The sequence below is a fragment of the Triplophysa rosa genome, linkage group LG9, assembly GCF_024868665.1.
Source record: "Triplophysa rosa linkage group LG9, Trosa_1v2, whole genome shotgun sequence".
Lineage (NCBI taxonomy): Eukaryota > Metazoa > Chordata > Actinopteri > Cypriniformes > Nemacheilidae > Triplophysa > Triplophysa rosa.
This window is the reverse complement of record NC_079898.1, coordinates 26,592,526-26,612,668: the sequence shown is the minus strand read 5'-3', so window position 1 is coordinate 26,612,668 and position 20,143 is coordinate 26,592,526. Positions and strand designations below refer to the sequence as shown.

The window sequence follows — 20,143 nt, the reverse complement described above, 5'->3', positions numbered from 1 at the left end:
GAGAGAGAGAGAGAGAGAGAGAGAGAGAGAGAGAGAGAGAGAGAGAGAGAGAGAGAGAGAGAGTCAACTGTAATTACAGATGTTCAGCTCTAGGTGTCAGTGTGACACAAGTTTAAACCGAAAAGAACCTCAGAAGCTGCTGACTCAGTTTCCATTAAAGCACATTCTTTTGTGTATAATCTTTGTGATGTGTTTGTTAATGATGTGATGTGTGTTTGTTGTACCGGTGGATGCGGTGCTGCTCTCTGGACCACTGTCGCTGGTGCTGATGGATCCAGACTGAGTGCTGGGCTGAACCTGTATGGTCTGGAGCTGATGGGGTACAGCACCCCCTGACACAAACACACAAGCACAACATGACACATGTCTGATGTCCTGCAAGCTAAAACCTCCCAAAAAACTATTTCAATCATTAAAGGAACAATCAATACATACTTAAACACCTTGATTGTTCCTTTTACTTTTTTCATCATTTAGCTTAAAGTAGCAGAATGGTATTTTTTGGAGGATCTATTGACAGAATTGCAATGTAATATACAAAACGATGTCTTTATAGGTGTAAATAGACCTTACGTAATGAACAGTTATGTTTGTATTATCTTAGAATAAACTATTACTATCTACATACAGAGCGGGCCTACATACATTGAATTCACCGCCATGTTTTGCACAGCAGCTCTAAACGAACAAACAGCTCTACAAAGCGTGTTTCCTCTTCCTCTCCGCTGCGGTAAGTAGTCCGGTTGTCCCTGACTTTACAAAGGAGGAAAAACGTCCACTAACTGACTCCTAACTGCTATCTCGCTGTCAGATCAAACGCCTTTAACAGCGTTGCTATGTACTGTTAGCTAGCTCTGCCCTCAAACGTGCTGTGCAATGCAAGCATGAATCCTTAGCTTTATCATAGCTTAGAGCACGCAAATAATAATGCAAATGAATAAAAGAAGCGAAGACGACACGAGCATATACAAGCAGCAGACTGGTTCCAGATCAACAATAACGCTCAAAACTGCTCCGTTACTGTGCGTTCACACCGCCGACGTCGAGAGCGTCAAAGTGGCATTAATTTTCAATGTGAGCCGGCAGCGAGCAGCGGCGCATCTTGGCCGTTGAGGGCGTCGAGGAGAGTTAAAATCAAGTCAACTTTATGGTAATGAGCTATGATGCGGTTCGGCAGCAACGAATCAGAACGTAGAAGCCCACCGCTTGAGAGGATTCCAGAGAACGCAGCCCTGTAAACTTAGGTGTGCGTCAGAGTGCCAGAGCGTCCACGAATCTTTCTGCAGCGCTGTTGGCAGGGCGGCCAGAGCGATGGCGGCGGTGTGAACGCACAGTAACACAGCTAATATTACAACAACAACAATATATCTTGGTTCTAACAAACAGAAAACCAATGTTACTCACATACTGATCCGAATCAAAGCAACCTCCTCGGGGGTGATTTTTAGACAATCTTTCTCTCAATCTTTTGTACTGTGGCGGCCACTGTCGTGACAGAGATTGGTTGCAATTTTAAAACTCGCCGCTAGTGGCCGCTATAAATCCCATTCTTGACCTTTAATAATCAATTTTCCTCATGAGGACTGCTGGCCGAAGCACACAATGTTGTTGGTCGTCTCAAGGACACACTCGCAATCATTACACACTCACCGGCGAGGGAAACGGTGGCGGGCAGGCGGAACACAGCTTGTTGGTTCTGTTGCGGGTGGTTTAGGGCGGATGAGGCGGTCTGACCCAGTGAACTCTGCAGGGCGAGTGAATGTTGCTGCAGTTGACCCAGAGGAATGGTGGAAGTCCCGGGCGCAAACGGAGTGCCTGATGAATAAAACACGAGAGAAGAGTGGAGAAACAAACGAGACTACAGTGCAGCAGATATACCTGTCAATGCACATGCATAATATAAAACACAAACAGGAAAATCATTCGGTACTGATGGCATCACTGCACCCCAAAATAAAAACAAGAGATAAGAGAAGGTGAACGGAAGGTCGTCAGGTGAAAGCGCAGCTGTTATCGTGGTAATTTACAGCAGCCGGTGTGAGAGGACGTGACGCCTGCGGGCCGACCGATGGGCCACCTGCCTGTACGCCCAAACTCGAACAGCTGAGAGACGCTGACGCAGGAAACAGAGCGTTCACAGGAAAACAGTCAAACTGCAAACGCCCGCTCAAGACCACATCTACCAGAAATATCTGAGCACGATACAAAAATACTCTGCACCCACTCGCACTACATTTACTGTACACGCTGTCTCCTGATACCCATGATCCTCGGCTCCTCTGCTGCTCTCATTCTCATCTGACCACAGGCATTGAATATTCATCCGTGAGAGCGCTCCGCCGCTTTTGTTTGCTCATGCAAATGAATCTCCATCTACAACAGCAATCAAAGGCACAAGAGACGGCGCGCTGCTGTGTGATATTTAACTGGATGAGGTGAATGAAACCTTCAACACACGCGCACAACTGCTTCGTTCTACTAAAAGCTTAACAGGATTCAAAATGATGTTGACAAGCAGCCATGATAGCAAACCTGTCAATTATGACTATGAGTAGCCAAAATGACCCCCAAAAAACAAGGCCAAACCCCCAAACCACAACTAGAGCTGAGAACCAGGGAAAAGAGACAGGCGCTCACCTGACATGAAGGTAAATCCACCGGGTATCTGCATGACTCCTCCTGACGCTCCTGCGCTCTTCAGAACCGTACCGTTGGCTCCTGCGATGGAGTTACAGCTGGCGCCGGCAGAGATGGGTGCCAGGTAGTTGGTGATGGGGAAGGTGGGGCCGCAGGTGACCTGCATGCTGGTGGAGGTGGTGGGTACGGTGGTCTGAGAGCTGCTGCTGCCCGGCAGACTGGCCACGGTGAAGGTCGGCTTTAAAGAGTCCTGATGGGAAAATAAGAACACCCATGAGCCTTTGACCGAGATCATTCAGTTGTGTGCTGCTACAGACTCCAAACCTAAATGTTCCAAGATGGGAAGATGACAACTTTTAAAGCTTATTGAACAATGAAGCTCAAAGCTTCAGATGAAGAGTACAATACAAGTTTCCGGCCATCAAAATCACAGACAAAACTCACGTCATTCATAGCAAACCTTACTCGTTCAGATCCATTCGTGATAAACGCTGGATAAATGTGCTTTGATGGTGACTGGTTGCTATGACAACTGCTCTCAAATGCAACATGTCTGAGCTGTTCAGGACAGAAGTGATGTTTCGTACACGACATATGCGAGAGTAACATATGAGAGACATTGGACGGCACACCTCTGAATGTGACAAAACCCCACAGGTTTCTACTTTAAAGACAAAACTGGAAATAAGAAATTATATTTAGCATAAAGAAAACCAAGTGGATTGTTTAGAATCATTGCAACTTTAATCTTACAACAATGCTGAGCAATATTGAAATAAATAACATTTATAATACACTCAATTTTATAATATTTACAAAAATATCAACCTGTATCTATAACAATAATACACTTTATGTTACTGGACAAATGGATGTGACACACACACGCGCACACGCACGCGCACACGCGCACGCGCACACACACACACTCACACACACACGCACACGCACACACACACATGTTGGGTTCCCATGTTTTATGGGGACATTCCATAGACACAATGGTTTTTATACTGTACAAACTGTATCTCATATTCCCTCCCCCTAACCCTAACAATCACACACAACTGTCTGCTCTTTTACATTTACACAAAAGTTCATTCTGTATGATTTATAAGCTTGTTTCCTCATGGGGACCAAAACATGTCCCCACAAGGACAAGGGTTTTGGATATTGCCATCTTTGTGGGGACATTTTGTCCCCGTACTGTAGGGTTTACCCTTCCCCCCCCACACACACACACACTCCTGCAGCTTAAGTTGCCATTAGCATTTTCTCTCTCTCTGTCTATGCTTCTCACTTTATAGCTCCCTCTCACTCTCACTCTCACTCTCACTCTCTCTCTCTCTCTCTCTCACTCTCACTCGCTCTCGCTCTCGCTCTCGCTCTCTCGCTCTCGCTCTCTCTCTCTCTCTGTCTCTCGCTCTCATTCTCATTCTCATTCTCTCTCTCTCTCTCTCTCTCTGTCTCTCTCTCTCTCTCTCTCTCTGTCTATGCTTCTCACTTTATAGCTCCCTCTCACTCTCACTCTCTCTCTCACTCTCACTCTCACTCGCTCTCGCTCTCGCTCTCTCTCTCTCTGTCTCTCGCTCTCATTCTCATTCTCTCTCTCTCTCTCATTCTCTCTCTCTCTCTCACTCACTCCCTCTCGCTCGCTCTCGCTCTTTCTCTCTCTCTCTCTCTCTCTCTCTCTCTCTCTCTCTCTCTCTCTCTCTCTCACGTTCTCTCACTCGCTCTCTCTCACTCGCTCGCTCGCTCTCTCTCTATGTTTCTCACTTTATCTCTCTCGTTCTCTCTCTCTCTCTCTCTCTGTCTATGTTTCTCACTTTATCTCTCTCTCTCTCTCGGGTTTCCATTAGCAGTCAAGCATGTGCATGGTGTGACCTGAGGTGACCTTTCTACTAGAAAAATGGATGTAATGAGAGGGTTATAATGTCAAGATGAGTAAAACAATTTGTAAAATTGTAAAACAGTGTAAGAAACTGAACAGTGTAAAAGTTTTATGCAATATTCCAGTTTTGTGCATAAGCTAAATTCGCAACTATAGATGGAAACCCGGCTAATGATCAAACTCACAAACTGACCAATCACATCCATCAATCCCTCACGCTGCAGGACATGCTCTGGTGAAAGTCACGCAGGACAGTGAAGGAGCGTGGGGGGGTGAGGGGAACAGCTGAAGGTGTGACAGCTGTCAGGAAACACAAGCGTTTAACCCGTCACAGGGTCTCATTCACATCACAAGCACACACACACACACACACACACACACACACACACACACGTTTCTCTGAAAATCCAGACGATCTGAATCTGACCTGAAACACTAAAGGGGACTTTCCTGTGGCTCAGTGGTCAAAGCATGGCACTAGCAACGCCACGGTCATGGGTTTGATCCCAGGGGATTGCACAAAAATGTACAGTATAATGCAATGTATGTCGCTTTGGATAAAAGCGTCTGCCAAATGCATAAGTGTAAATGCACGAGACTATGATAAGAGTGAAACAGAGACAGTTGTTTTTATTTTACAGCCACACACAAAACAAAAGAAGTTATCAACAGACTGAAAGTCTCCCTCGCAGAAACAAAACTCTACAACATTTGCTCCGGCACAGCTCTGAAGAAACTGACTAACCCTTAATGTCCAAAACCTCACTATGAACAAAACAGTAGGCGAGAAATACCCGGATGGTCTACTGCTTCCGCCCAGATTTACTTCTCTATCCCATGATGCCACGGGAGCTGAGCAACGGTCACATTTCAAACGTAATTCAAATATAAATAGCCGTCAATTTTTCAAATGACTTTCTCGTGAATAAATTATGTTTTTATCCTAAATGTATTCATACTACTCCCATTCATACTACATAGACCGTACTGTTTTAACGGTAAGTTGATAGGTAGGTGCTTATTTAAATTCAGTACGTACTGAGATTTCAGACACAGCTTGTGTGTTTGTGTGATTTATTATTAACTGAGTGACATCACTTTATGAACACAAAGCCAAAGAGACATATCTCAAAATATCTTCTTTTGTGATCCACCGAAGAAAGACTCACACTCAGGTTTACAACCAATTTTTTTGGGTGAACTGTCCCTTAAAACTCACTGAGAATGTGAAATGGAGAAAATGTTTGTTCAATCTAAACTGCTTACAAAGAAAAACAAAAGTCTGGTATTGACTGTCAGAAAATACAACATTCATTTACATGCACATTATTCAAATGACTAAAAGACGACTGAACTCAGACCATAAACTACGGGATTTTCTCTCCATGCTATCAAACAAAACAGGTCTATTATATGTCCTGCTCTGGTCTACGCTCTCTTTCTATTCTCCCTCTCTCTGGCTGCTGTCTCGCGTCTGTCGCCCTGCCAGCGATATGGAATTCACGGCTTCATTTGGGACGGCTAAAAAAGGCAAAGCAGCCCAAGTTAGAGAAGAGGAGCCAATCCCGACGGGCCCCTCCGGCTGCTCACGACCCCTCCCATCACTGACACATTGCTCAACATGAAGCCCAGCGGTCTGTGACAGTCCAGAGTCCTCGGCTGACCGCTGCCCATCTCTCCTGTCTCTTCATTTACACGACTTACTTCCCATGACCTGATATTTCACGGGTTTCTCTCTCGTCCAGACGCCGTCTTTAGCTCTGGTCTCTGATAAGACCTCATATCTCAGTAAATTGACTCTCTATTATCTCAGCGACACCTCACTGCTGAAGCAGCGTTGAGAACTCCGGCTGAGGCAGTAAAAACATGTCATGAGTGATGAATCGAGGGAACGGCGTTTCCCGAGATCATTTACATTGTAGGCAGAATGATTCCGTATTCTCCAGAAAAACAGCCGGGAAAGCCAAAGACACACACTGCTCATCTGTGTGATTTGAGCTCAGGGATGTGGGTGATTTGAGCTCAACCCAACGCTTGAAAGCCGCTGCTATGATGAATTGAGACAATCTTTAATATTTTAAAGATAAAAATTCACATAATTTGTTGAAAAAAATATGAATATTATGTTGTGCCGCTGTCAATCTCTTAACAGAACACTTCATATAAGAGATGATCATAACATCACTCAACACATCAGATGAATCATGTTCAGCATCATGAACTCTACACCTGCAAACCACAGCAAAGAAAAACCCTTCATTGATCTTTAAAGCTGTGCCTTACTGATCAGGGCAAATATTCTTACTACTCATTCTAATCTAGTTGTTCAAAAAAGCACCAGCAGCTTTGATTTGGGATGTCATTTATAACGAACAGTGAAACAGAACAAGTGATGCTTCACTTCATAACAAAAAGACTAAAGAGATTTAAACACAGTCAGTGTACATGATGTGAGACATGTGTAAAAGCAATAACTGTGTTTCTGTCCAATAAAAACACTACACTCAAGAGATTACAATAACACACAGCAGACTGTTTCTGTCTGTCTTCTCTAGTCTGCCTGTGCCCGCTGTCACCCTGCTGCACGACTGCCTGTGCCTGAGTCACCGTGCTGCATGGGTACTTGCGCTTGCTGTCGCCATAGCTCCACCGCATGACTGCCTGTGCCCACTGTCACCCTGATGCACGACTGCCTGTGCCCACTGTCACCCTGATGCACGACTGCCTGTGCCCACTGTCACCCTGATGCACATCTTTTTGTGCCTGCTAACACCATGCAGCATGCTGTTGCCACTTCCCTGATGCATGACTGCATGCACCTGCTGCTGCCATCTACTGCATGGCTGTCTGTGCACACCGTTGCCACATGCAGGACCCACAGACCCAATATTCTCCCAAACCTCCTGAGCAAAAAAAACTTCTACAGACACTATAGCAGCGGGTCCACAGACAGCTGCAGCTTATATGGAATGCGAGGGGCCCTGCGAACGGCGCGCTGGGAAACCTCACCATATAAGGCCATAGAGGCAGAATCATGTTTTTATCAATGAGATGTAGGTGCTCAACTGTGTCTGAGAGAAAGTTCAGGAGCTGGTGCTGCTCACAAACAGCGTCCATCCGAACGCCAGGCCGCCACAACTCCAGACTATTTGAGTTTATCACAATAGAATTCAGAAACTGAACGACATACGGCTGACAAAGTTACCGGACCCACCACATCTAAACCATGAGACACTGTAACACATCTAAAAATTACACAAAACATCGAAACTAAACGCTTTACATGTGAACAGACACATATAGAATAACTGATAATGGACTATTGAATTTAGTGTTAATAATGTTGATCATGTTTAATAAGTAGCAGTCACAGTTAGGGTTGGGAATCGAAAATCAATTCCAATTTGGAATCGGAATCGAAAGGCTAGGAATCGGATCGGAATCGAAAGGAATAGTAATCGGATACTTGAGATTAAAATTTGAATTCCTCTTAACAATTCCTGTATGCATATTTTCAGAAAAGTACATGCGTTGCATGATCTGCTGATATCTCAATAAAAACCCTTATGAAAATTATCGATATTTTTTACTATAGTAAGCATAGTTTAGATATAGAATTTGTATTAAAGCACAGAATCACAAATTAACCATAGTTGCATTATAGTAACTGCAGTTTAACCATGATGTAGTTCAACTATGATAATACAAATTGTAATAAATCAGAAAAGGTGTGTTTCTATGTGTAAATATACACAAAACGCTGCTCATAAATATATATATATATATTTTGCAAACAAGTCAATAAGCAGGCTAAATGACCATACAGGTTGATATCTAAATGTTTTACTTCAACTGTGGAATCAAAACTGGGAATCGAAATCAAGCAGAATCGGAATTGGAATCGATAAAATTGAAACGATTCCCAACCCTAGTCACAGTAACAGTATTCTTTTAACTGTATGTAGGTCACAGCTGAATAAACGCTTACAAACACTGATAATATCCTAATCTGATTTGTCTGGCACTTCTGAATGATGACAGTATCAAGCAGGGTTGGGTGTAACTACTTACTAAGCAATTAGGTACTGTAATTGAATTACTTTTATACTAAACTAAATACTTTGTGTAATATATGTGTGTGCAATAGTGGAATTGAATCAAAATTCAAAGTCTAACTTTAAAATCCCTGCTTTAATGTGTCCTTCTCACATTTGTATACTTTGGTCAGTTAATAAGAGTACTTTATGTAGTTTAATATTATTTATTTGAATGAATTAAAAGAGCCGTTTCATGTCTATCCTTGAATCACTGAACTAATCAAGGTTGATGTAGCTAGGGCTGTCACGATTATTAAATAATCGTCTCATCGCGATTGTTTGACCTCATCGCGATGGTTTCAGATCATCGCAATTATTGCACATCTCTATAGAAGACACTAGGGGGAGCTGTAGTGCATCTGCATATTGCATATTTTAGTGTATATATTGTTACTAAAGCATGGTAATACTTGTAAAATGTACCACCACAACACAATCACTTAAAAAAAACTAAAACATATACAAATTACCTGCAGTACAATTTAATATTATTTAAGCAAATCTCAGTGTGAAAACCAGTCTACTAAAATTTCATTAACATACAAGTAAAATTGTATTGTAGTCTTGCAATTGAGAAAAAAACAGACTAGAAGCTTTTCTATGACTGATAGTATTTTAATGGTGGCTTCAATTCACACCTGATCAATTTACTTCATTTACAAGTATTTGACAGGTAAAAGCCTAAACCTTAAATATATGACGACCTAATTTTTTCCAATGTATTTCCAAGAAAAAACAGTCTTGTATTCAGAACAATATGGTCGTTTCAATCGCTGAATCAAAAATGTATGAGAATTAAATGTCAAAGCTCAAAAACAGACAATTAATCGTCATAATCACCAAAGCCCTAAAACAGACAATTAATCGTCATAATCGCAATGATTTATTAGACAATTAATCGTCAGTCAAATTTCATAATCGTGACAGCCCTAGTTGTAGCATATAGAAAGTAATTAGTAATAAGTAATCAAATACTTTTTGGAGAGAGTAATTTGTACGGCAATCTAATTACACTATTGAAAATGTAATTTGTAACTAGTAATGAATTACTTTTTCAGAGTAACTCGCCCAACACTGAGTATCAGTAAAGCCAAAGCAGAACAAACACACATCAATCCTTCATCCAAACAGACATCTACAAGTGAACACAGATGTTTCATTTTCATCCAAACAATAAATCTTTAATCTCTTGTACAGAATAGAATATTATAGGATTCAAGACTTATAGCTCCCAGCGAGCCACGAGTCTCTCGTGCCATTAAACTCAGATTTATTCTCTGGCTGCACGGAGTCAACAACCTACAAAGTGAAGGTCATAATAAGTCCAAGACGATTTATATTTGTTTATCTTTTTCTGAGATGAAACGTACAGCATTCAGAGCGAGTGTGGAGGTTTAAATCGCTCAACAGCTTCAGAGCGTGCTGGATGAAGAACGACTGAAAACAAAAGGAGGAACACCAGACGGCTGGAATCCTTCACGTCTTTAAGATGACAACACTAATCCTTCACTGTGTAGATTCTGGAGCTTTTCTGTTCATGTGATTTATTCTGCAGACAGATAGTCATCTACTCACATAATCATACATCTTTCAGATCTTATCTTCAGATCAAAGCCAAACATTTAACTGACTGTAAGAAAGCAGAAAGCAGCACGGCTCACCTTGGTTTCACCGAGACTTTCTGACTCGGACACCTGGTAGGTGAGATCCGTCTCCTCGAAGCCCGTGGCGCTCATCCTCTGGTCTGTGGACGGGTCCGATCGCGGCGGAGAGTCCGGAGAGTTCAGACAGGTCTGGATCAGAGCTTTTCCCGTCTCACTGGTGATCATGGGCTGCAGTTTGCGCGTGGCAAACGTGTAGACGTGACCCGTCTCGCTGGCCACTAACAGCAGGACTTGTGTTCCTGTGAGCGTGGAGAGCTCGTAGGCCTTTAAACACACAAAGAGAGAAATCACATTAGAACATTACATGTGACTTTCATCACACAGACGCTAATGTAATTTTACATGAAAAAAGTTCACAATAGAGAAATCGTGTATTATACTGTGTTGACATTGACAGACGGCGAGTAAAATGGACGGACAGCTCTTAAACTGACTCAGATCCTACAGCAGAACGAAGACAATGATAAGATAAAACTCTAGAAATAGAGCTGACGCTGCTGGAGTCTGAGCTCTTGATATATGACACGATCAACACAGCAGAACATCTGATCTAGAGTCAGTCATTCAGACATTATCAACCAACACAAGTAACCACACGGTCAAACATCACTATTAATCCTTCTCTCCAAAACTTCATCAAGTGTAAAGCTTTTTTAATTCAGAGCGTGTAAAAACGTAATTTTCTACTAATGTCTCTTAGAAAAATAATTCAATAAATGACAATTACTAATAAATAAACAACACGTGAGAGCACCTACAGCAGATGTTTCAGCTGTAGTGTTTCACACAGTGACTTTACTCTGAATAACACACACAGACAAAAGACATCTGACGTGATGAAATTAACGCAACAAAATCTGTGTGACTCACTTCATAAAAAAGAGGAAATGCAACCTTCACACCAAACAACACACACACACACACACACACACACACACACACACACACACACACACACACACACGTGTCTGGTTGACTATCTCCGTGGGGACAGTCCATAGGAGTAATGTTTTTATACTGTACAAACTGTATATTCTATCCCCTATCCCTAACCCTATCCCTAAACCTAAAGATCATAGAACACTTTTTGCATTTTTAGATTTGTAAAAAATATTGTTCTGCACAATTTATAAGCTTTTGTGCCCATGAGGACCTCAATTTTGGTCCCCACGGTGACACGAGTCCCCATGTGTTGGTGTGTATTCAGGTTTAGGTCCCCACCGGGATATACAAACATGAACACACACACACACACTTTGTCTCTCATACACATTCACAAATTTCCTCCCTCTCTCTCTTTCACTCATACACAGACTCTTTCTGTACACTTATACACACACACACACCTAGGGCTGGGCGATGTGACGATGTTATCGTATATAGCCAATGTCTCGCACATATCCCGATGTCGATTACAACAGACAGATACCAGACGATAATCGATAATAATGGAAAATACGCGTTATAACATTATCATGCGATGTAGGCTTTAGCGTGAAGGTTCATGTTCATATGCCCAGGCAGTCAGGAACAGTGACAGAATTATGGAAGCTGTTTTGTTGGGTCAGTTGAAAGTGCTGCTGGTTTCTGCCGGTCGCTGCACACACAGACCAAGAGAAAGACGAGCTGCGTCGGCAAAGCAAAACCTCACGCTCGCGTCGCGGGGCTGTACCGGTGTTCCAATGGTCCTACCCTGTCAGAACAAAACTTCATATAATCTAAACCACATCGACACAATAAACATGTAGAATGATTTCACAATGCAAAATACCCTGTCAGATTACCAGCATAAAAGAAACATGTAGGATTAATTTACAGCGTAATCAAATTGTACTATGGGTATTAAATAATATGTAGAACGATTTAACAACGACAATACACTATCATATTCCCGTAGCAGTACAAAATAAACAGGTAGAATGATTTTATAGCGCAAAAAAATGACGTAACATTGATGTGCGCGTTGCCTGGTAGGATAATCTGACGGGTAGGATGACATTTCAGGACACCTGCAATATTTTCTACTGTATAAAAGCTTTATGGTTTATCTACGTGCTTTACCTGAAGAAAGAAGTGGTTTGTGGTTTGTGCGTGGTTTGTGCGCGTGGCCCGCCTGTGTGTGTGTGTGTGTGTGTGTGTGGGAAGGGTAAACCCTACGGTACAAAGATGGCAATATCCAAAACCCTTGTCCTTGTGGGGACATTTTTTGGTCCCCATGAGGAAACAAGCTTATAAATCACACAGAATGAACTTTTGTGAAAATGTAAAAGAGCAGACAGTTGTGTGTGATTGTTAGGGTTAGGGGGAGGGAATATGAGATACAGTTTGTACAGTATAAAAACCATTGTGTCTATGGAATGTCCCCATAAAACATGGAAACCCAACATGCGTGTGTGTGTGCTAGTGAAAGAGAGTTTGTGAGTGTGTGTGACTGAGTGAGGCTGTGCATCTAAAACGGTAAACAAGAGCAAATTCTACATCCCAGAGATCATGAAACACCAAACTGACCACAGAACAGTCCGACTCTCCATCAGAGCTGCACAGAGACGAGGAGGAATGTACCGAAATAAACTCTGTCTGGATGAGGTGAAAAACAAGACACACACTCCTCGTGTCAAACACAAACTAAACATGTCTAAACCGCTCATTCCAAACAAACAAATAAATCTTTCTTTCATTTATTAACACCAAACATCTCGAACATCTTTAGTAAACGCAACATATCACAAATCACAGCGTATGTAAAACCTCACAGAAAAGACGAGGTAGTAAAACTAAATGGTCAATCAACATGGACATGAAGTTTAATATAACTTGTAAAGGTTAAAAGTTTATTTAAGCGATAAGGTATGACAGAACCGTGATTTATGCTCATTGCTCATTGAATAAATAACAGCTATCCACCAATCAGAATCCAGGAGCTGTTTATATAAATAAACACACATGTGCGTGTGTATATCTTCAGTGAGGTGGTGTGTCTGTTTTAAATTCAATTTAAAAAGTACTTTTATTATGTCAATCTTCAACCATGTCTGCAGAGCTGAAGTGTGTGTGAGTGAGTGCGTGTCTGTGTGCGCGTGTGTGTGCGGCTGTGTGCGTGCGCACGTGTGTGTCTGTGTGTGCGTGTGTCTGTGTGTGTGCGCACACGTGTGTCTCTGTGTGCGTGTGTGTCAGTGTGCGTGCACACATGTGTGTCTGTGTGTGCGTGTGTCTGTCTGCGTGTGTGTCTGTGCGTGTGTCTGTGTGCGTGCGCACATGTGTGTCTGTCTGTGCGTGTGTCTGTGCATCTGTGTGTGGCTGTGTGCGTGCGCACGTGTGTGTCTGTGTGTGCGTGCGTGTGTCTGTGTGCGTGCGCACATGTGTGTCTGTGTGTGCGTGTGTGTCTGTGCGTGTGTCTGTGTGCGTCTGTGTGTGGCTGTGTGCGTGCGCACGTGTGTGTCTGTGTGTGCGTGCGTGTGTCTGCGTGTGTGTCTGTGCGTGTGTCTGTGTGCGTGCGCACATGTGTGTCTGTGTGTGCGTGTGTGTCTGTGCGTGTGTCTGTGTGTGTCTGTGTGCGTCTGTGTGTGGCTGTGTGCGTGCGCACGTGTGTGTCTGTCTGTGCGTGTGTCTGCGTGTGTGTCTGTGTGTGCGTGCGTGTGTCTGTGTGCGTGCGCACGTGTGTGTCTGTGTGTGCGTGTGTCTGTGTGCGTGCGCACATGTGTGTCTGTGTGTGTGTGTGTCTGTGCGTGTGTCTGTGTCTGCGTGTGTGTCTGTGCGTGTGTGTCTGTGTGCATCTGTGTGTGTCTGTGTGCGTGCGCACGTGTGTGTCTGTGTGCGTGCGCACGTGTGAGTCTGTGTGTGCGTGTGTCTGTGTGTGTGTCTGTGTGCGTGCGCACATGTGTGTCTGTGTCTGTGTGTGTCTGTGTGTGTGTGCGTCTGTGTGTGGCTGTGTGCGTGCGCACGTGTGTGTCTGTGTGTGCGTGCGTGTGTCTGTGTGAGTGCGTACGTGTGTGTGTGTCTGTCTGTGCGTGTGCACATGTGTGTCTGTGTGTGCGTGTGTCTGTGTGTGCGTGTGTCTGTGTGTGTGTGCGTGCGCACGTGTGTGTCTGTGTGTACGTGTGTCTGTGTGTGTGTGCGTTCGCACGTGTGTGTCTGTGTGTGCGTGTGTCTGTGTGCATGTGTCTGTGTGTACGTGCGTGTGTCTGTGTGCGTGTGTCTGTGTGTGCGTGCGTGTGTGTCTGTGTGTGCGTGCGTGTGTCTGTGTGCGTGTGTCTGTCTGTGTCTATGTGCGTGCGTGCGTCTGTGTGCGTGTGTCTGTGTGTGCACGCGTGTGTGTGTCTGTGTGCGCACGTGTGTCTGTGTGTGCACGCGTGTGTGTGTGCACGTACGTGTGTGTGTCTGTGTGTGCTGTGCGTGTGTGTCCTGCGTGCATGCGGGTGTCTCAGCAGCAGCTGTAGAGTGTGAGCTGTAAATGAGAAGCCGTTGAGATCAAACACAACGCAGCATCAAAACAACAGCAGAAGTTTGTCTGTGTGGATGTCACCTCGCTGTTTATTCAGCTGTCGCTCAACTCTGACCAGCCCACTGAAAAATCACATCAACACACGAGTTGTCTGAAATCACATCTCATGACATTACCAATCTGGGGTTATCATCACGCGCCTGGACCTGTAGAATTTCTGGATGATGAACTTGGGTTCTTAAATGACGACATCTGAGATCTGTGTCATTCAACTGACATCTTAAAAATACAAATCGGCACATCCCTCAGGAAGAGGACCTGAAAGAGACACTGCACACCTTCCACACTGCAGTTGCATTGCAACCTGCATTATTTAACAGGTTATATCGTCACGTCAGACATAAGCGATGTGACACAACTTCACGTATGCCCACCTGCTGTAAACAACTGTTTTAACCTCTAGAGACTCATGAAGTGAAGTGTTGTTTTGGGGCAGATTCATGTGTCGTGTGTGTGCGGGGCGGTCGAGCTGCTTCTCTGAATGTCACTCGCTCACTTCTATTTAAAGCTCCGAGCCCGTCGTGTCTGTTGTCACTTCAAGTCAGCGTATACCAGATGAGCAGACATGTGATATCACAGTCTCTCCTGTACACCACACACAGATCCTCCCAAAGACACGCACAATCCTTTCCTTCCAGAGAAAACGACTTACTGCCGCTCGCATGATGCTCTTTCAAGCTCAAGAGACCTAAAGAAGACTTTTTGAGTAGATATTTCTCTTGGAACACTTGCGGGAGAAATCAGTCGGACACAAATGAGAACGCCAGCAGGGTTCGAACCAGCAAGCGTTCAGAGAGCAGCCCGTGACCCATGTCTCGACACGAGCACATGAACTTACACTGGTAGTTTGGGTCATGTTTTACACAACCTACTGGAGTGATGATAAAGACAATTCAACCATTCAAAGCGTTTAAACACTGCTCTGCTGGTTGTTGAATTGGTTTTATAGAAACTATAATGGTCTGCTTGGGTTTCTACTGGTTTCATTGGTGTGATGTTATCTGACAGATAGGAACCAATAGAACACCAGTTGGGAGTCCTGTTGGAGTAAGACCGAACACATGCATGCTGGAATTTTGTACTGGTGTTAATGGTAAACAGCTGATGGTTTACGGAGAAGAATTATTCAGGTTTCTCTGTAGTTTTCAATCACTTTTAATTGTTTCAATGATGTTCTGACCTTCTTCATGATGCCGGTCTTTCTCTTGCTGAAGGTCGTGTACCGCCGCAGTTTGTTGTCTATAAACTCCATCTTTATCTTCACTCTTCCACGCGTCTTCTTACCGGGTTTCGCTCCGGCCGCTCCGGCCGTGACCAGTGAGGGTAACCCGGCCTCCTGCGCGACCATCGCCGCCTCCATCTCCGCTCTCTCCCGCTTGACACCTCCTACCCTCCGGCCGGCGAGCTCGTCCTCATCGCCCGAGTCAGAGTCCATGTCCGAGCCGCTGCAGCCGTGCGGGGGTCCCGCTTTATCCGGCTCGAACCTCCCGACCATCCCCTGACCGAGTCCCAGCAAGCTCGCGTTTCCCGCTCTGACGCCTCCTCTGGAGCCCGGGTTCCCTCCGAGCATTCCCGCGAACCCCGACCGGACCCCGCTGTTCATCAGCACAGCGCTCGCGCTCTTCCCCGCGGCGGTTCCACTTATCTGACTGGATAACATACCATAAACCGGACAAAACGTTCCTGATAACGCCGGCGGAGCGCTGGAGCGACGGGCCGCGCTCATAAACACACACGGCGGGAAAGTAAACAAACGCGCGTCAGTGTCTGCGGGAAACTTCGAAGAGCGAAGCCGAACTCGAGCGCTCTCAGCCGGCGTCTCTCTCCGTCTCATCCTCCTCCTGGAGCTCCGCGCCACACGCGTGTACGATCACTCCGCCGCGTCGGTTAGTGCTACCGGTAAAAGTGAAGAATAAACACCTGGTGACACTCTCAGCTGCCGTACCTCCAGGATTCACCTCCAACAGCTGTCAGACATAACACTGACTCTACTGCTGGCAGCTGTCAATCACCACTGTGAGCGGGGGTTGATCGGGCGCTTCACAACACTGTGTTGAAGCGGAGTGATCTGTACGGCCGATCTACTTTTCTCCTTAAAAAGAACGGCTGGTTTCCTTTTTTGGACTCACCTGTCCTTATATGGTGAGTCTCAGTGGTGTCCGGTAATAGGTCCGTGGGGGACTGGCCCACAACACCATTGGTTACAAGTGTGCCTTCGTTTGCATAAATACCAAAAGGGTTGCGCTCGCAGAACCTGTCAAAGAAGGGGCGGGGCCTGCCGTGTCCGCTTCATAAATAGATACTGGACAGAGTTCAGACAGTCATTAATTGTAATAAAATCGTATTTTATCCCTGATTTTTATGTTTAAATTCTGTAGAGATAGACAACAAACATTTTCAGCCACTCGAAACAATAACAAGCATTTATGTAACTTCATGGCACATCACTAACGGTTCCCATAGAAACTGTTATAAATGCATTAGATGAAACAGGACGTGAACATTTCATTAAAATAGTTTTAAATCCCTCGATCCCTCATATTTATTTATTCTTCAACTTAATAGATTTTACAAAGGGTCAAATAAACAAAAGACCATGTGCTCATATGTCTCTGGACTGGAACTCGGTGCTTGAATATGAAGAGTTTGGTTCCAGAATGAGATAACTCCGTTTTTAAATCGATTCAAAAATCATGTTTTTATTGTGTTTTATTGTGCAAGTTAGCGGTTTTTTGTCATACTGGCTTAAATCAAAAACCAACTGCAGTTTGATTGATATTAATTGGAATGCACATGATTTTTGAGTTATCTCATTTTGGAACCAAACTCTTCATATATTGTTTCACTTAAAACAAAACTGGTTTTACAGTCTGGTTGTATTGGAAAACAAACAATGTTTAATTGTCGGGTTCTTTGGAATTCTTTCTACGTCCTGGTGTTTTGAAAAATCAAGTAACTTTAAACACTGATCTGAAGGCAAACATGATGCAATCACATCAAGAATCCTTTACAGGCAAAATGATTCTTGATAAAGAGACGGTTCTTTACTCTACCTGACAAAGAATCTTTCAGCTGATCATCATTAAAACACATAAACTAACACACAGGAGAACAAAACCTGCCCACACTAAAAACATCTCAGTCACATGTCTTAGATCACAATGAAGATAAAGACAGCGAGATGCAGACATTATTTTTCTCATTTTATCCTTCACATTAGGATATGTGATGTTGTGTATTTCTTATTGTTTTATGTATAATGATTTGGTAACATTGTAGCTACACACAATTTTGCTTATAGTATGTTTACATAGAAAACTTTGAATTAACAGAGACAGAGACATCATGTGACGCAGTTGATCACCTGATGAGATGCTCTGATGATGATGGGATGTTATTTGCATGGCAAAAGAAGCTCAGCTCACGATCAACTCCCACACGAATGAATCACAGAACATCAGGAGAGAAAGTGTGTCTGCACACCGGCTCATTTATGGGCTGACTGTATCATTAAGAATCATGTCAGTAAAAATAAAATGTAATCCAGTTTTTGGCTCAAGCATAGCGCCACCCGCTGGCCACCGTGCCTTAGATATCAATGAAAAAGAAGAACAATCTTCAGTCGGAGAAAAAAAAAGTTGAAGGGTTAGGGTGACCTTATGACCCGATCCACCGGATTTGTTTTTGGTATTTCGTAGAGAATCAAGTAATACACTAGCTCATGAACGTGTACAATAAATGATCTCATCCTTGCACTACTACAGACAAATCATTTCAGCAAATACAGCGAGGCTGTTAAAACGTGAATGTTTAATGAGAGCAGCAGATTACTGTGACCTTTACTGAAGCAGAATATAAAACCATGAGTGTCATAAAACCACGAGAAAACAAATATCAACAGACAGTGCTTTTGTACTCACAAACAGAAGAGGACAATACAAAATACAAAAGATTATATAAAAGAACACGGGAGGAATCTGCCTTAAAAACATACTGTAAAAAACAGCAAACGATCCTTCATTTTCTAGGCACTTTTACTAAACGTCAGTATTGACCTGTTGAAAACTATTTCATCCAAAACATGCACAAACACGGAGCCTTCATACATACACGAGATCCCCAAACAACACCCTAATCATCCCACATTCACACCTGACGTTTCAGGATATATGTGGATTTTGTTTCAACCGAGAGAGGATTCATCAATCAAAAACAGACAGACGGATGATACATGCGATTATGGCTTACGTATGCAATTTAAGGCATTGCATGTTTATTTCTTACAGTAACGCAGTCTCCTGTGAGCACCTCATGAGAATCAACCCTGACAGACCTCACAGACGCACATTACTAGGCAAATACATGAATTATAGCTTTGAATTTCAGTCTGTGGTTTATAATCATTCACCTTACGCTGCGTCCTAACAGACACGCGAGATAAAAGCTTTTCACCTGTTGACAGGGCTGCATAGCTGTGTTTTAATAATACATAAGATCGACTGTGATTGTCATGTTGTGCAGCAGGTTTACTTTCGTCGTGGACGGGTGACGTTTTGACCGACAAACACTTACCACAGCACATACTGTACATACTACAGACTCAAGTGATGTGAGTCCAGCATTTATAGTTGTGTACCGCTCACAGCGACATGTGTCTGTGTTTGTGTGATTGTCCTGCGCTGACAGAAGGTCCCAGGAGTCCCTGAGGTTCCACTGACACAACGTCACCGTCGGGTTGAAGTGACGCAGCAAAACGGTAAACAACCGCTCGTCGTGCCATTATTAAGGCAGATTGAGCTCCCTGGATCTAAGCGTGTGTTACACCTTGGTCAAAGTTATCTGGACACAAACTCAAGTGTCTGAAATGTGGAGGATCGAGTCTCGACAGAGTCTCTGATTGTAGCAGTGAAATGTGTGTTGATCCATTAGACTTTAGTGTCTGTGGGTACATGTGCCAGAGTCCGGGCGATCTCGCTGAAACCGGGTCGTTCTTTAGGGCTGGACGCCCAGCAGCGACTCATCAGACTGCTGACAGCGGTGGGACAGTTCTCTGGAGGACACGGATTCAGTTTTCCAGACCGAAGAGCTGAAAAACACAGAGGACACAACAGATCTTCATTCAGGACAATAAAAAGATTCAAGGAATGTTCCGGGTCTGAAGTTATGAATTGTGCTTTCGGTAACACGCTACAAGAAATGAAGAAGTTTAATCGATAGATACAAGAACGTTATAAGAACTTAATAGATGTGAACTAGGGATGTTCATATTAATCGTTTAACCGTTAACCGATAGTAAAACCCTTTGACCGATTAATATTATCAGTTAAACGGTTTAATTTTTTTAATAGAAAAA

At 43.7% G+C, this 20,143-nt stretch overlaps 2 protein-coding genes across 6 annotated transcripts in view; both read right to left on the bottom strand.

The window, feature by feature from the left end:
* srfb (serum response factor b) overlaps positions 1 to 16,824 on the bottom strand; it is a 23,408-nt gene extending 6,584 nt beyond the window's left edge. For 2 of the 5 annotated variants that reach the window (XM_057342808.1, XM_057342806.1), the window contains exons 1-5: positions 15,971 to 16,823; positions 10,287 to 10,553; positions 2,638 to 2,887; positions 1,651 to 1,815; positions 225 to 332 (exon numbers count right to left, since the gene is read on the bottom strand). In XM_057342808.1, the coding sequence (XP_057198791.1) occupies positions 225 to 332; positions 1,651 to 1,815; positions 2,638 to 2,887; positions 10,287 to 10,553; positions 15,971 to 16,624 (1,444 nt within the window). In that variant the 5' untranslated portion in view covers positions 16,625 to 16,823. Of the gene's footprint in view, positions 1 to 224; positions 333 to 1,650; positions 1,816 to 2,637; positions 2,888 to 10,286; positions 10,554 to 15,970 lie in introns of all 5 variants that reach the window. The other 3 variants (XM_057342805.1, XM_057342804.1, XM_057342803.1) reach the window with 3 other exon arrangements.
* Positions 16,825 to 18,060: 1,236 nt separating this feature from the next.
* Positions 18,061 to 20,143, bottom strand: part of ptk7b (protein tyrosine kinase 7b) — a 54,113-nt gene continuing 52,030 nt past the window's right edge. The window contains exon 20 of the mRNA XM_057341751.1: positions 18,061 to 19,876. Coding sequence (XP_057197734.1) covers positions 19,716 to 19,876 — 161 coding nt within the window. The 3' untranslated portion in view covers positions 18,061 to 19,715. The remainder of the gene's footprint in view (positions 19,877 to 20,143) is intronic.